This window comes from Arctopsyche grandis, chromosome 9 (assembly GCF_051622035.1).
Source record: "Arctopsyche grandis isolate Sample6627 chromosome 9, ASM5162203v2, whole genome shotgun sequence".
Classification (NCBI taxonomy): Eukaryota; Metazoa; Arthropoda; class Insecta; order Trichoptera; family Hydropsychidae; genus Arctopsyche; species Arctopsyche grandis.
This window is the reverse complement of record NC_135363.1, coordinates 22,561,447-22,578,932: the sequence shown is the minus strand read 5'-3', so window position 1 is coordinate 22,578,932 and position 17,486 is coordinate 22,561,447. Positions and strand designations below refer to the sequence as shown.

The 17,486-nt window shown below is 32.5% G+C and overlaps 1 protein-coding gene across 1 annotated transcript; it reads right to left on the bottom strand.

Moving 5' to 3' along the window:
* Positions 1-2,940: 2,940 nt before the first annotated feature.
* On the bottom strand, positions 2,941-5,511 carry LOC143916965 (kelch-like protein 28). Its single transcript, XM_077438306.1, has 10 exons — positions 5,485-5,511; positions 5,264-5,404; positions 5,083-5,194; positions 4,837-5,012; positions 4,574-4,771; positions 4,342-4,503; positions 4,110-4,265; positions 3,594-4,039; positions 3,320-3,500; positions 2,941-3,239 (listed from the first exon to the last, which is right to left on the bottom strand). The coding sequence occupies exons 4-8, from the start codon at positions 4,981-4,983 to the stop codon at positions 3,854-3,856; spliced, it is 849 nt and encodes a 282-aa protein (XP_077294432.1). The 5' UTR covers positions 4,984-5,012; positions 5,083-5,194; positions 5,264-5,404; positions 5,485-5,511; the 3' UTR covers positions 2,941-3,239; positions 3,320-3,500; positions 3,594-3,853.
* Between the last annotated feature and the right edge of the window lie 11,975 nt (positions 5,512-17,486).

Sequence of the window (17,486 nt, the reverse complement as noted above, 5' to 3'; positions counted from 1 at the left end):
GACAGATCCAAAATTGAAGGTGGAATCAGAACCAAACTCGGCAGACTGTGTGTAATTCAAACTAATGGTATCGATTAAGACCAACAATATTTCCTAAATATATTTTGTTGCGTAATGAAAATAGTACATTTTAAAATAATTCTATCGTGAAATAACCAAAGATGTTGTATTACAAAGATTAAATTCTATCATCGACAAAATTTCATACATTTTAGCATAACTTTGACGCAACCCTACTGACTGGCCATAAATCACTAATTCAAAGCATAATTCTTACTCTGTTTAACTTAATAAATATTAGGAAATATATTCTTAAATTTGCATCGATTTTAATGAATCGAATCACGAATTGACGAAGGTAATACTTAAAGGTATATGCGATCGTAAAAATATACACACCTTCGTATATGCTAGTACTATTCGGAAAAGTATTGGAATAATCTGAGTTTTCCGCACGGCCTACCCAAGGCCCGTTTACCGTGGCCATAGAATATTTTCCGATAGCCCAGCGAATATCAAACGTTTCCAGTCGAAGCACCTCCCGTCCCATTATAGGACCATTTCTGACTGGCGTTAGTTAATTCTGGCGAAATCCGCACGACGCATAAATCTTGGGGTCGTGAGTGCGTGAGGTGGTCATAAATTATTATGGGGCGAGTGGGATGTGGAAATTAGTGGAAACTGTGTAGAAGTTGAGCGCCAGACGCTTCTCAAAGCGACTTTACTTACTGAATTGTGATTTACGAGCCAAGATCCGTCGAAAAAGAGGTCGTCGCCGAAGGGTTAAAGTTCGCGAACGAGTGCAATTTCCAGCTTAGGAATGTACATATTAAACGTATGTATGTACTTATCTCCGGACGAGAGGAAAAAAAAATTGAACTTTCGTTATAAATTAGTTGCCATTAATTCGAGCTGAAATATCAATTAATCAAATATGAGAGGCCATTATCCAGAGGCTACAAATTCAACAGACCCATTATGCGTATATTTCGTCGACAATACAATGTATATTGGATACAAAACAATTAATTAAGCGGAGCTTTCAACGAGATTTTTATTAAATTCCAAACTTTGTTAATTATTTACGACATTGATCGAAAAATAATTTCGAAAGTATTTTCATCACTGTGCATAAGTTTTCTTGCATCATGCTTGATTATAATAATGGTAATAAAATTAATTTATTTTTAATATAAATTATTATTTCTCATACAGAAGTGAAATTTTATTAATATTGTGGCGTAGGGGTGGGTTCAGGATCCAAATGAAAAGCCAAAGTTGCTCTAAAACATTTATTCAAGGATTCAGGAGGTCCACACGTATCCACTGCTCACTCAAGAATAATATTATCTACCGTGTGTACCTCCTTATAAAGGACAAGTTGCTCACGACAGCTTCCCCGATCCATTAATGTGTGTATTGTCTAGGCATTTAAAAGTCTACCCTGGCGAGTCTATTTTTTAGGCACGCACTCAATCAGGTCTGTGAGAACTCCAGCGTATCCTCTGTTCGGGCAATTACTCCAGTTAGCCTAATCCGGGGGTCTCTATTGGTCACCCACGAATGCACTTAGACAGTGGATACTCTTTCACATGTTCCCACGTTACAATACAAATATTCTCTAGTCACTAGAATTTAAACTTTAAGTACATACATATGTATAGGTATACTCGTATATGTACAGTGTACAGTGTGATCATTTGCAGATCTACCTACTCATTTGCAGATCTAAATCGCAATGTATCGTTTGTACATGAAGCTGAAAATTAATCGAAATTCAAGTGTCGAATATAGTTTATTTGAATATGATCACATGCAAATCCGTACTTCGTAAACAGCATCCTTGTATTTTGTTTAGAAAAACTTTTTTAATTGTACTTTACATATGTACATATTGATGATTGGCAAAGACGCAAAGTCTTAAATTAATTTCAAAATTTTGTAACAATAGTGGAATTTAATTTTGTATTTTTTCCTTTATCTATGTATGTATGTATGTACAATACATATATGTAAATATGTATAATTCATAACAATAGATACAGTTTTTTGCAAATTTTGATATGCATCTATGTGCATATGTATGTATGGATGTACATACATACATATGTACGGATATATGTAAGTAGGATTTAATAAGTTTTTTGGATAAAATTATTTTTTTAACCATTCAACGTATTAGGCCGAAACCTTTTACCTGTAATAAGTACATATAACAAATAACATAAATTGATATATTTCAAAGATGTGTACTCTTCATAATATTTTAAAGTATTTTTAAATTTATTTATTTTTTATTTTTTAATATGTAATGTATCTATGCACAAGCCCCAAACTATGTATAACTAAAAATATGGTATAAAATATAGATATATTTGACGTAAGCCACTCTCTTATCAATCATCTCATAGGAATAATACACACAGTAAAATAACCAGCAGCGTGGTCTAGTGGTGAATGTTGAATTATTTCGTACTTGATGTTACGAGTTCGATTCCCCGCTAAGTCCCGCTGTTGGCCAGACCTTGATTTGTCTAGGTCGATCGTTTCTTATCAGAATTTGCCAATTTTTCTGATTTTCATTGAAACGATTCCTGCAAAATTGGCGTTACCTTCCCAATTTTCTGTTGCGAACCTTTAGTTATTGTTATATCTTAGGTTTCGCCATATTGCTCACCATAGATGTCTCTGTAGTTGTTTATCGAATATAAAAATTCGTATTGTTACATGAAAGTTATTCGTCGTTATTTATCGTATTAATACGATGTTTGTAATATATGTACATATACTGACCATAGATGTCAGATATTTAGATTTACATGTATCTATGTAATAATTATGTGGAACAGGAAGGCGCATTTGGGGTTTACCTGTTAAGCCTTCCTGGTATATTTGTATATATGTATGTAAAATAAAAAATAAAAAAAATAAAATTTATTTCAAGAAATTATTGCAAATACGTATATTTTATTCAAACATTTATATACATGAAAAGTCCAAATATTACAAAAAAGTATACTTTAAAAACATTTTATATGTAAAATGATTTTATATTTCATTTATTTTCTGGGAATACAAAAAAGTAAAAACCGTAGTCGATCAAATTATCGAATCATACGGAATAACATGTGCAACCGATTTACTTCTAGCTCTGCTAAGACTTTTAAAAGCTTTCCAAGCTTTTTTTTCCTCGTCGTATTCCCAAACATCACTTAAATAAGTGTTTTTAGCATATCCACCTGAAAATCAGAACAATAAATAGCATTGCATTTCACATTAAAGGTCTTGAAATTCAAATCAGGTACATAAAAAAACTCACCCATGCAAAGTAGTTTATTTTGGTAACGGCATAAACTGGTGAAAGCCTGGGGTTTCGGTAGTTTGGTTAATGCTGTCCACAGATTTGCAATCGGATCGTAATGCTCGACACTGTCTAAATAAGTAGAGGTTTGTTCGGTGTAGCCACCAGCGACGAAAAGCTTTCCTCTGAATGCGACGCTCTGTAATGGTGAAATCAAAATTAGCTTTATTATATTTTGCAGAGTTTTATATTATTTTCGATATAGTTGTTAATAAAATTAATAGATATTCACCGAATGATCTCCTCTTGCCTGAATCATCTGAGCGCGGTAAGTCCAAGAATTGGACTTCACTGAATACACCTGTAATTTATTAATAGATAATATAGTTGTATTTTCATGTGTTCGCCCGCCTGTTACGAATATTTTGTCGTCAATAACAGAAGCGCTATGACGATTTACAGCCAGTATCAATGGAGCGATGATCTCCCAATCCTCAGTTTTGCTGTTCCACCTATACGAAATCAATAAACATTTAAGTGATTGCAATTTTACTACCTTTCCACTGAAGATAATCTGTTTCCTGTATTTGTTTCGATATCCAACAGTTCAAAACCACCAATGACATAGACATTAGTGGATGAATCGCGACAATGTGTCACTGATGAAAAATCATGACGAGCTTGATTTAACGGCTTCAACGAATGTTTATCGCCCGTTTTTAAATCAATGTATTCCACCTGAAAACAAATAAATTTGTTATATTCAGATTTCCCCAAGCACGTACTTAACAACAACGGAAAACGTTACGGAAGTTTCTGTTTGATTTGAAGAATTCAGTCCGCCGATGATAACCATCCAATCTCCCACGATAACGGACACAAAACATGTTTTATTAATTCCAATATCTTCGGATAGAGTCCAACTTTTCTTTTGCCCGTCATATATATCGATGGTATTTGCCACCTAAACACACATAATGCAACAAAATAATTAATTAATAATTCAATCAAAATATTGTACTTGTGATGTAAAAACTCGCATTTATATCATTCCCCCCAACCAATGCCAATTTATCTTTCTCTCTACGGGGGGCCTCTCTTTGGATGAAAGATTTATTATTCGTGTCTTTAATTGCTTGTCTTATCGAGGTCATACAATCTGCACACGATTGACAGAACGTCATTACTTCATCGACGAGAAACTAAAAGCATAACACATCATTCGTATGATTTTTTTTTTATAAACTATATCACTCAAAACACCTCAAATACCTCCAGCGAAAGCAAAGATAATCTCACGGAACTCATCATCTGTACCAAGTCATTTTTACGGCTTGCATCATTATAATTTACCCACAATTTCACAGAATTGAATACGTCTTCTTCGGAAGACATGTTCAAATTGTCCGATTTCAAGATTTTAATCACAGTAGAGGCTGGTAGATTGAGAAAATTTTGTGTTTTGTGCAGCTAAAATAGAATTGGAATTGAAAAATAATAAAGTGATCATATTTTTTTATATCATCAACACTCACCGTCTCAAAATTTTCCACAATCAAATCCATTGCACTTTTCTTCAATTCTGAATCACCCGTTAGTTTCAAAACTTCCAAGAAGTTAGAAAGATCAACTGTTTCATATCGCGGTGCAATTTTCATGTCGAGTAAATTAGCTAGCTCCATAAATTTCTCGTAGTGATGGTTGTCTATACCTGAAATTAAATTGAAATGATTACACGAATGACAAGAACCTGCTCAATGAATAATTTTATGAACTCGTACTTATTTCTCCAGTGTAACAATGGGGAAAGGGGAAAAAGTTGCACTCAACTTATATTGGTTTTTCACGAAAAACTCACTGCAAGCCGATAACACGAGCATGTGCACGTAGTAGCTGCAATTATGAAAAATGATAAGTAAAACAACTTCGATTTCAAATATTTTTGGTTTTAAATAAACATACCTTCGGTTCCGAACAAAAAAAATTGCATCGCAGTACTTTTGTTGTTTCATAGCATCGTATAAATATTCTGTTCAATTTGCAGAGAAATCTGATTTCGCTTTCACTACGAACATTTTGTTTCTGATTTTCACTTAGTTTTTCCTAAAAAAAATGAAAATTATACATCATCATCATAAATACAGCAGAAATATAAGTCCCAAGCTTAATAAAATAAGACTTACCAACTGGACAGAAATGCAGTGACTGATAACAACCACTACAATTCTGCGCTTTTATCACGATAGATAAGGATATCTCAATCCATTTGCTGCTAGATATTTACTTGTAGTGTTATTTATATCAAATTCTTTGCTTCCTGTCTAAGTGATAGCAAGCATATTGTTAGATATGGTCTTTTTAAATCTCCTCCATTTTTTACATGTATCTCAGGGATCCAACTTAAGGCCCCGAACTATTTACCATTCATATAAATAACTTCCCTGGAGTTTTATCTAATGCATCGTGTCTCTTCTTTTCTGTTGACGTCAAATTATTTTTTCTGTATAGAATGAGAGGCAAGAACCTCTTGTAAAAGGCTGATATTAACGCTGTTATTGGACTTCAATTCTTATCTATGTATTTTAGGTTTAGGACTTAATATTAATAAATATGCAATTTTGATTATGAACATTATTGTCACGGATAATCCATTTGATCCGTCTTGTTAGAGTGTGTGGAATCTATGGTCGATTTGGGTATCACTTTTGATTATCAACTCACCTTTCACAACCACATGAAGACAGTCACTGACGTTTCCTTTCGTCAACTCGGATTTGTCTTGAGATATGCTAGGCTATTCTCCAACCCTTTGTATTCTCGCCTGCTTTTCAACTCGCTTGTGGGAAGCAAGCTCGAATATATGTCTAAAGTTGACGTTGGTCAGCAAGTTGATGTAGCCTACTTTGACTTTCGTAAAGCCTTTGATGAAGTCAATAATGACGCTCTTTTGATCAGGTTAGCTGAAGTGGGTTTTTCAACGCGTCTTCTTAAACTCTTTGCTTCTTATCTTAGTGATAGGAAGCAATTTGTTAGATATGGTCTTTATGAATCTCCTTCATTTTTTACTCGATCTGGTGTTACTCAGGGGTCCACTTTAGGCCCATTACTATTTACAATTCTTATTAATAACCTCCCTAGAGTTTTATGTAATGCATCATGTCTCTTGTTTGCTGACGACGTTAAATTATTTTTTGCTGTCAAGGATGAGAGGCAAGGCTCTCTCCTTCAAGCTGATATTAACGCTGTCTTGGAGTTCAGTTCTAGTTTAGGCCTTGAACTTAATTTAAACAAATGTGCAATTATGAGCTATGGACGTGCACATTCACTCTATTGTCACGGATATTCCATTAGATCCGTCTTGTTGAAGCGTGTGGAATCTATTGTCGATTTGGGTATCACTTTTGATCCTCAGCTCACCTTTCACAACCATATCAAAAAAGTCGCTGACGTTTCCTTTCGTCGACTTGGATTTGTTTTGAGATATGCAAGATTATTCTCCAATCCTTTGTCTTCTCGCTTGCTTTTCAATTCGCTTGTGAGAAGTAAGCTAGAGTATAATGCGATTGTGTGGAATCCGCATGAAGCAAATTACTCTCTGATGATTGAGAAAGTGCAAAAAGCATTTCTTCGTTTCCTATATAGGAAAGAATATGGGTATTACCCATATCTCTACCCCACTCCTTTCCTTTTGGGCATGCTTGGGTATAATTTCCTTGAACTTCGGAGAAACTTCTCATTAATTCGTTTCGTTCTCCTGCTCTTACGTGGTAATACGTCATGCCCGTTGTTGCTGGAGCAGTTGGGGCTTTATGTCCCTAATCACTATGTGCGTGGTAGACATCATCATTTGCTGGCTGTACCTCCTGCCCGCACAGTCCTTTTTCGAATGGCTCCTATTCCAAGAGCTATCCGACTTCTTAATGAAATCGTTGCTGCCGAGACTGAATGTGATATTTTCCACCTTAGTGAGCGTAAATTGTCGGAAATTACTCTAACCCATTTATCTGGTAGTCTGCGCTCATCATTGTTTTCATGATTGATTGTGATTTATGAGTGAAATTTTGATTAACTCTCTTCCATTTGGGCCTTACAGGGATGTTTTGTATTTGTAGTTGTTTCTTACATATTTATTGAAACTGGCTGTAGGTGCAAGGCATTCCTTATGCTATATTTTATTTGATATTTTTACTTTATCTGTTATTATTAAATGCTATTTTTTATGTATGTATGGATGTATTTATGTTTATGTTTAATTGTTATTTTGTTTTTTTTCTTTTTTGTGTTATATTTTTTGACCATTGTGGCGCTTTAGGAATTCCTGTTATGCCACAATGGTCTGTTTAAAATAAATAAATAAATAATGCAATTGTGTGGAATCCACATGAAGCAAATTACTCTCTAATGATTGAGAATGTGCAAAAAGCATTTTTTCGTTTCCTATATAGGAAGCAGTATGGATATTACCCACATCTCTTCCCTGCTCATTTTCTTTTGGGCATGCTTGGGTTAACGCTAGATTGTTTGCACGGATGTGTCATTATACCTCAGAAAAACATGTTTACAATAACAATGTTATTATTATTGTAAACATGTTTTTATTAACCACTATTAACCACACATCACATAATTAAAATAATCATCTAGCCTCAGATAACACACATTTTAAAATTAAAAATTATAAGATCATCGTTGATCGAATTCGACACACTACTTAAATTTCTCATCTATCTTTTGCACTCAAAAGGAATACTTAGAATTTCATATATGTATATTCTATTAATAGTGAGTATCGTTCGCTTGATTAATAACCGCAAAAATTGTTTTTTCTTTAAGTTAATTTTAACCACATTGAAAAACCGCATAAAAAGCAACTAAATATTGAAAATAGAAACCTCTATATACATATACCTGATTATGTTTATTATTGTATAGTGGTATCTATATATGTATATTATTGTTAAACGTAAATTTATAATTGTATATATGTACCTACATATGTATATAGACTTCTATTAGATCACCTCTCACGTTTTTCCTCTCCAATGCGAAAAGATTCATTGTTTCGTTCATTGCAAGTTCGAAAGGCATTTTTTGTAATTCTTCGCTGGACCTTTTCTAAACATACGGCGCCATTTTCAAAATTCTAGTTTTGGTCTAGTATAGATTTTATAAATTTTGGCCCAAAACTTGGCATTGAGACAATTGAAAACACATTTAATAACATAATAATTTATTGTGAAAATGGATTTGAAAAATTGACGTTGATCACATAAATTCTCATATTTCAGCTTATTTAAAACTTGGCCAGCAGAAATTTTAAATCTTAATCAAAATTACATGTGAGTCATTATTTTCAGAAATGAATTTTATAAAATGTAGTGTCGCGTAATGATAGGACGATCAGTGCACGTCGCCCAATCAGCGTGCGGCACTCATCGTCCACTCAGAGAACCCGACTCATTGACCAATAAAACCGCGCAAACACCTGTATGCGCTGAGTGCCCAATATGTACATACATATAAATATGGGCGTTGTCGAACTGTGATTCATTCGGAACCTGGCTACCACCAGAAGAGCAGCAATAAAGACCTCAAGCCTACCTGAGTGTTTTCTTGTACCTCGACTTGACTCCCCTTACCTTTGAGCACTCTTCAGTTGTTTAAGAAATATAATGACTGATGAATCCAGTTGGTCGTGTGTATTATTACTAAAAGTGACGAAATATGAACGAGGTATTAAGAATTTGTCATCGAATGTACATTGGAGCAAAAATCTCATTGATAAATAACTGATGTGTATTTTTATTAATCATGACATTGTTTTTAAGAAACTCTATTGTAATTTTTAGCTTGTATGTAAATAAAATTCAGAAAAAAAATCTTTTTTTAATTTTTCCATTACTTAGTTTTTTTTACTGCTTGGGCACGCCACACAATCGAGAAATAATATTTGAGAATTTTTGGCACGTGGACCCAAAAGGTTCGCCATCCCTGACCTATATACACCCACATGTATATATGAATATTATTTTCGAAATTAAATTTTTCATTAAATCCTTTCGCTTTGAAAGAAGAGCATTCTTAGCAAAATGATAATCTCATTAGAGTGAAAAATGTTTGGGACCGCATATTGCGGATTTAACAGACCTTCCCGAGGAATTCCCGCAGGCGAATAATATTTAATATCAAAGAGTCACTTCTCCTTGACCACCCTCGCAGTATTTATTCCTAAATTAAAAAGTTATATAATAGCTTGTTTAACTTTGGCCATGAGCCTCGTAAGTTTCGCTCCTAAAGCATTCACATTTAGTGAAGCGAATTAAGTTTATACAATACATTTTTTTTTGTTCAATATAATTTTTCGAATTATATTTTAACGCGTTTGTGTCAATCTAAAACGTAACGAAAGCGTAATAAAAATGACTTTGATAAATCATTTCGATTTTAGATTAAATCTTTCAGTGCGGGTTGATCTTTGTGGAATGGTTTTTTTATGATTGTGTGCTGAATTTTTCACGTTTTCATTGAAATCTGATAAGAAAGAAATGTTTTCATGTTACCACTCATTTAAAATGCCAAATATTAATATAACATTAAACTAACCTCACAACAACAAAAAAAACTGATATCTTTTGAAGATACCTTTGATTCAATTCCTCTTCATTAATGCGTACTACAACAAAATGTCTATACCCTTCAGGTATAAACACAGATTACCTAAACACAATCTGCTTTAGATCATTGACTCTAGAGCAGCGGTTTCCAAACTTTATGCTTCTACGCCTCCCTAAAAAATTTTTTTTTTTTCGCGCCTCCCTACCTTTTATTTTTTAATAGATATAATAATATAGACACGTTTTAAATAATAAACCTTTATTTAAAAATAAAATACTGAACTCTACAATAGACAGAATAATAAAAAGGTTTTGCTATAACATAAATTTATACGAACACGTACATATATTTATTTTTATATTAAATTACTAATTAAACTACATCTAACACATCAAAATTGAATGCGAAGGATGTTGTTGTTTATTGGCACAAAGTTTATCAAATCTTGGGGGCAATATGTAGAGTGCCACTCGTAACTCCTTTTCGACTATTAACCTGGCTCGATATTTGGTTTTCATTGCAGCTAGTGCCGAAAAGCCCGTTTCGCATAAATAAGACGTTACGAACAGTAGCAGCACTTGCATTTCTTTGCAATACAAAGATTCATACTCTCCACTAAGATTCATCCAAAATTCAATTATGGTTTCATTTTGAAACTTTTGTTTTAGTGAGCTATCGCATGATAATTCTGTCAATTTTTATTTTTCGATGGTTGTCAGCTCGAATTCGTCTTCTTCATTGTAGTTAAATGGATTCTGTATCCATAAAAACTTTGATAAATCAAGGTCTTTGAAATAATTGGAAAAATGCAGCACTAAAACATCCAAGTGGTCGGTAAAAATATTTTTACTTGCTTCAATATTGGCTGTGGCCCAGAAATCTTTGGAAAGTGAAAACCTATCCAACCCATTCTTTTGTAAATTTGATTTCCATAACTTTAATTTTTTAATGAAAGCTTTTCTTTGTCTTTTTGAACAAGTGGGTGTATTTGTGATCCCTGCATTGATTTATTTAAACCACTCAATTTTCCAAAAACGTCAACCAAATAGCCAAGTTTAACAATAAAATTATCTTTCGTCCACAAATGTGCCTCTTCATGTTGGTTTTCTTCGAGAAATGTTGCTATTTCTTCTTTGAGTTCAAACACCCTTTAGAATCATTTTTGCACGAGATTGCCAGCGAACTTCACAATAATACAAAAGTGAGGTATAGCTTCCATATCAGCACACAGCTTTGCAAACAGCCTTGCTCTCAAAGGACTATTCTTAATGTAGTTTATAATTTTTATAAATTTTGTAAAAATGCTGTTCAGTTCCTCGCTCATATTTTTTGACAATAGAGCTGCTCTGAGAATCATACAGTGTGTCCAGATAGCATGTGGTGCTTTCTTTTTGATCAATGCTTTAAGGCCTGCTTTGTGTCCGTACATTGAGTGAGCTCCGTCGGTACACAGTCCAATTATTATTTTATGTCGTTCACAACGCAATTATTTCACTTTATGTCGTTTTCTTCAACAAAACTGTCAAAAAAAAATTATATTAAAATTTTCAATGGATGTGGTCTTCCCAAGAATGTGTTTGCAAAATAATATATCTTCTAATATATTATTATCCGCGACATATCGAACATATTCAATTAAATGGCATTGCATCTTTAGCTAAAACAGAGCGTTTGCAAAGCTGCAATTTTTAAAATCTTCTTCTCCGGATAATATTTTATAGGAATTAAATCATATATATATATAAAGACGGTAATCTGTGTGTGTGTGGGTGTGTGTGTGTGTGTGTGTGTGTGTGTGTGGGTGGGTGTGGGTGTGTGTGTATGTGTCCCAACGCTCGCCGAACATAATGAACGAATCGATAAAAATCGATAAATTAATTTTTCGACGAGACGACTTTGTCGCGACTCGAACCGATCATCCCTCACTCAAATACCCTCTTATAGGTGTATTCAAGGTTGGGAGTTACGCCACGATCCAATTTGAAATTCTCCAATTACGCCACGATCCAATTTGAAATTCTCCTTTTTTTTTTAAACATTAATTGAAAATTTTCGCTATCGCCATATAAAAATACGTAATAAAATTATTTTATTTAGCGAGGTTTTGAACCATTTTTTTAATATATTTATTTTTAATTAAATTGAAATTAAAATCCGCCGGGAATCGAATCTCGGACCCTCCGATTTGTGCCAAACGCGATGTGCTCACGAGCCCGCGCCGCATGCCATATCCTTGCCCAGGATACGGGTTGTAAATACACAGCATATGAATATGCACTTAATTTGTGTTGTGTAATAATAATATTCAACGTTACGAGGTCAATGACCGTTTGTGTATAGTCGGAAAATTTTACGTTTTGTTAACTTAAATTAACATTTTGTTAACGTTAACTTTAAGAATTGAAAATTATTACAAATAAAGAATTGAAAACTATCTATGAGAGTCCGGTTCCGGTTCCGGATTTTTTTTTAGGTTTATACGAGTATATAATAATTTTATACCCGTGCGATGATGTTTCATCGGGCTATTCACTAGTGTATATATAAAAATGAAAGAAAAATAAACATTCATGCATTGAATTTTTACTGTTAAGCTACGATATGAAGTTTTATTTATTTGTAGATATTATGGTATGAAAATTATTTTTTTATTAAAAAGTTTTGGCGCCTCCCCTGGCAATAGTCCGCGCCTCCTCTGGGAGGCGCGCCTCCCAGTTTGGAAACCGCTGCTCTAGAGAGTCTTTAATTAATATTATGTATTAGATGTATTATGAGCATTTATAAGGATTGTAAATAGGTTTTTGAGCTCTTTTTCCTATTATGCTGTAGATTATCATTAGAATAATATAATACTATGATTACTATCCAAATTAAATTAAATTGTAAAATAAAAAATGATCAGTAGATCAGTAGCTATTAAAATAGATATAAGATGTATTGTGAATAATAATAAAAAGTATTTAAAAATCAAAATTAATGCGTACATAAGCAGGTAAATATTTCATAATAAACTCACATACATTTAAAAAACATGTAAAGGATTAATTATAATACTATTATTCTAAAACTAATTTATACCCATGTTTCACATCCTACACGTATTTTCAAACCACTTTTCCGATATATCCACATACGTACATACATATTTAAAATATAATACGTAACGAAAACTCGACAGCGAGTCATTAAGAACATTTTCATCTACAGTTAAAGTTGAAAGATATTGTAAATAAACTAAAAAAACTTTGAACTCTATATACATGCATACATATATGTATATGTCTGTATGTACATACATACATATGTACATTTATTCTCGTAAATTAGATGAGCAAGTTTACTCTATAGATCGTCTGTACCACTTTTCAACATTTCGAAATCGATTTTTGTGCTTACATATTTTAAGAATTAGGGAAGGAAAGTACGGCAAAGGGGCAACTAATCAAAGTATGGACAAAATTCGCTGTGTTGATCTTATCTCGCTAACAAAAGACTCAAGAGTGAAGCACAATAGAAAAAGTACGGCGGGGGAGGGAGAGTAGGTGGAAAATCTCGTCGGATGTTGTTGCCAACTTTTCTCATTATAAAGCAATGATGGATGAATGTTGACGTAATTGCTTTGAGCGTGAGCCCTTACATACACCGGTTACTTTCTCAATGCGATTTTCTTCTCTTTACGCTCGTAATTGCGTTCCAGAGACATTATATGTCCATACTGTAAGCCATGGACCACGATTTAATATTTTGCACAAGAATGAAACAACAAGAAACAACGTACAATACATATTTTATTTAAAAAAAATACATACAGCTCCTGATACAAATGGACTATCATTTGTAACATTACAGAAGTAGTCAATAATTATTTATATTTAGGACAAATAAAAGACATATCCGGTAGTAAAGAAGAAGAAATTAAGAGACGTATAAAATTAGGATGGAGTGCATTAGAATGATTTAATGCCGTTTTTAAATTAAAAATGCAACTTTGCCTGAAGAAAAATACCATCTATCAATGTTTTTTGCCAGTGATGACGTATGAATGTGAAACTTGGACATTGAACGCCAAGATGCTACACAATATGCAATGCACTCAAAGAAGTATTGAACGCTGTATGCTTGGCTTAACGAGGAAAGACAGGACACGGGATACGAGTGAGAAGTATGACGAGGGTAGTGGATATAGAAGATAGAGTGAAGAGATTGAAATGGCAATGGAAGTACCACGTGGCTAGAAGAATGGACGAAAGGTGGACTAAAGAATTGCTAGAATGATACCCAAGAGATTGCAAAAATATAAAATTAGGGTGGCAGGAAAGATAGGTAAACGAAATTAGGAAAATATGTGGGGTGAGATGAATGAGAGTGCATCTAGCAAAATGCACAAATATTAAATACTGTTGTCAACATCTTACAGTCATAACCAAAATTACATAAGCACATACGTAAATACATGCGTATATTGTGACCCAAAAAATATTATGAAAAATTTTATAGGTTATTGAAATGTCCTAATGCTTGTAAAAATCAAAAATTATATTTAATATATTTATTTTAAAATACATTGAAATAACGCTATAATAAATTAGAACTAAAGCATCCATTTGGTTTTGAATTAAAACCTTTGACTATAATTTAATTTGATTATATATTTATCAAATACATATGTATGTACTTACATATGTACATATTTTTTATATATTTAATATATTTACAATGTGAAAATGATGGGCACCAATTTTTTAAAAAGAATAATTTTCTAGATTAATTTGTTACATTTTTCATTCGCCTCAAAATTGTCATCAATAAAATATGATAGAAAGAGTAACCATTTGTTATTGATATTGTAATAAAATTACATAGACTATAATACCTCAAAAATAAATTGATTTGACACATTTATTTGACTAAGTGACAATTTTCTTAATTTTATCTTGAGCATTTTATGACAATGCTGGTGATATTCCGATTTTAAATGCTATTTGATTAATGCATTAAAACGGAACAAATTTCCCGTCGATAAATCAAACGAACGTGTCGTAAATCTTCCAGGAAATTAACGGACTCTACAATAATAGTGATAGTACAGAAAGCAAACAAATAAATTACCGAGACATTTCATTTAAGCTTTGCCCTTTTAATCATAAAATTTTCAAATTGAACGTCAATCGAAATCTCAATTGGTATTATTCGATTTAATCTAATAATACCAATTGAGTCTCCATTGCAATTATTGCAAGAGCGACAAACGATCCGACATCAATTCTCACAATTCATTACACTTCGACTTCAGGTAGATAAGAAATACATTCGTACAAACGATATTATTTGTTTTCACCAGTTTGCAAGAACCCAACTTCAAATCGTTTGTCGGGTCGGTCGACTTTTTGTTTTCAAAATTTACGTTTCATGTTCGCGAGACAGTTGCAGTTTTCATTTGTTTGCTTTGTTCGCTCAAAGAACAACGTTGGTAAAAGAGTAATTGAAAACTAGACAAATGGCAAAGTAAAATTGATGCAACTTTGCTTCCAGTACACTTGCTGTATACTTGCATATATGTATTCAGCATATCGAAAAATACTACAGGTATTTTTTAAATATTTTTTTCAACATAAATTATACGGAAAAGTATGTACATATGTACATACATACATATGTATATTTTAATCGGATCGTTATTGTGAAAAGCTGTGTCGAAATAAAAAAAAATCGGGTGTGACCAACCCATGACTTTATCTACATATGTATTTGAGGAATAGGTTACAAAACAAAATTCGAAATTGAACCGTACAGAAAAATTATGAAATACTAATAACTATAACAGCATTTTCGATACAAATTGAGCGCAAATGTGTGGAAACTTGCACAAGACAAAAGTTCTACTTTCGGTTGTCAGATTTTGTTCAAATTTTTTTTATTACTTAAAATCACTATCAGTATTATACTCAATAAATATCAAGAAAATAAAAATAATTTAAAAGGTCAAAATAAAATAATGAAATATTGTTTTAAAAAAAAATACTACTTCCGGCTTACGAATTCTGACCAAAACCTTATCAGCTCTAAGTTAGTACATAAATAATACAAATATAATTTTTCAGTTTAATACGTTCAGGGGTGTGGACAGGATCCAGGCGACAACATTTTTGACCCCTTTCTAAGAGGAAAAAATCCCACTTTCGGTTTATTAAATTTAGTGATTTTTTTTATTTTCATCACATTGATACAAGAATTATACTTGAATTTTTTCGTGAAGACCACACGTGTATAAGGGGTCGAAAAAAATAGTGGAAGAAAAATCGAACAAGAGTAAACTGCCACTTCCGGTTGAGGGATGCTTACTAAATTTTATACATAACTTGGTATTACGCTTAAACTTTTAGATATGAAATTTCAGTTCAATAAACCAAAAGGTTTCTGAGAAAAACATAAAAAATCTCGATTCTCTAGAGTAAAAGTACTACTTCTGGTTCAGATAAAAATATTTAAAAAATATAAGGTTATAAAAATTATTATTTCTATTACATGTAAAAAAGATTTAATCCGATTAAATTAGTGGCTTGGGAGATTATCGAATTCAAAAACTTAAAAAAAAGAGGACACCTACATATAAGAGGAGATACCATTTCCGGTCAACTTAAAATGAACTTGAAAAAAATTTACGTCGTGTCGATAAGAATTTCATTAACCGATACTAAGTTTCGGTTTGATAGGACTAACGGTGTTCAAAAAATCCCCAAAATACACAGACACACAGACACACACACACACACACACACACACACACACACACACACACACACACACATTTTTTTCTAGATCATGAAAACGTGATCAGTAATCGATTCTGAGTTCGAATCAGTCAAAATCTCGAGTTCGAATTTTCGCATGATCACAAAAACTTCATCTACATATTGTTACTACGTATGTACATAGATAAAGTAAAAAGTTGGCTTCGTACATTTTCTTAATGCAACGTTTCTTAAAAGTTGATCCGTGATTTATAGACATTGCCCACGATTTTGTATTTTCTATATACTACATATATAATTTATAGAGTTTTAAGTATTTTGCTAGTTCTACCATAATTATACATACAAGAACATGTATATAATATGTATATATAGACATATGTATGTAATAACAGTTAGTGATCTGTGATATATTCCCAGTAGACTGCTGTTGACCAACAGACCATATTCGACCATTAGGTATGTACATGTACATGGTTGACATCTTAATCACATCGATCTACATACATACATACAAATATTTATGTGTATAGTAATGGTTCACAAACTTTCTAGAACCATTGCTAATACAAATGAAAACTTTTGCAATTCGCTGAATTCAGTCATTTTTAAAAAGTATACTATATGCACTTATATTTGCTAACATGCTATTTTCATAAATGTACCACATCTACTATACAAAATTTAGTATTAACATAAAATAAATGTATGTACCTGTGACTAGGTTTGGACAAAAACATATTTTAAATTTTGGAATTATAACAATCTATCTTTAGGTGATGAATATAATTATTAAATTTTGTGCTAACAGAAATATC

Coding starts and splice junctions, on each gene's coding strand:
- LOC143916965 (XM_077438306.1), bottom strand. CDS start 4,983: ATGGAGCTAGCTAATTTACTCGACATGAAAATTGCACCGCGATATGAA. Junction 4,266..4,341: donor TTGGGGGGAATGATATAAAT/GCGAGTTTTTAC, acceptor ATGTGTGTTTAG/GTGGCAAATACCATCGATAT. Junction 4,040..4,109: donor CAAATCAAACAGAAACTTCC/GTAACGTTTTCC, acceptor ATTTGTTTTCAG/GTGGAATACATTGATTTAAA.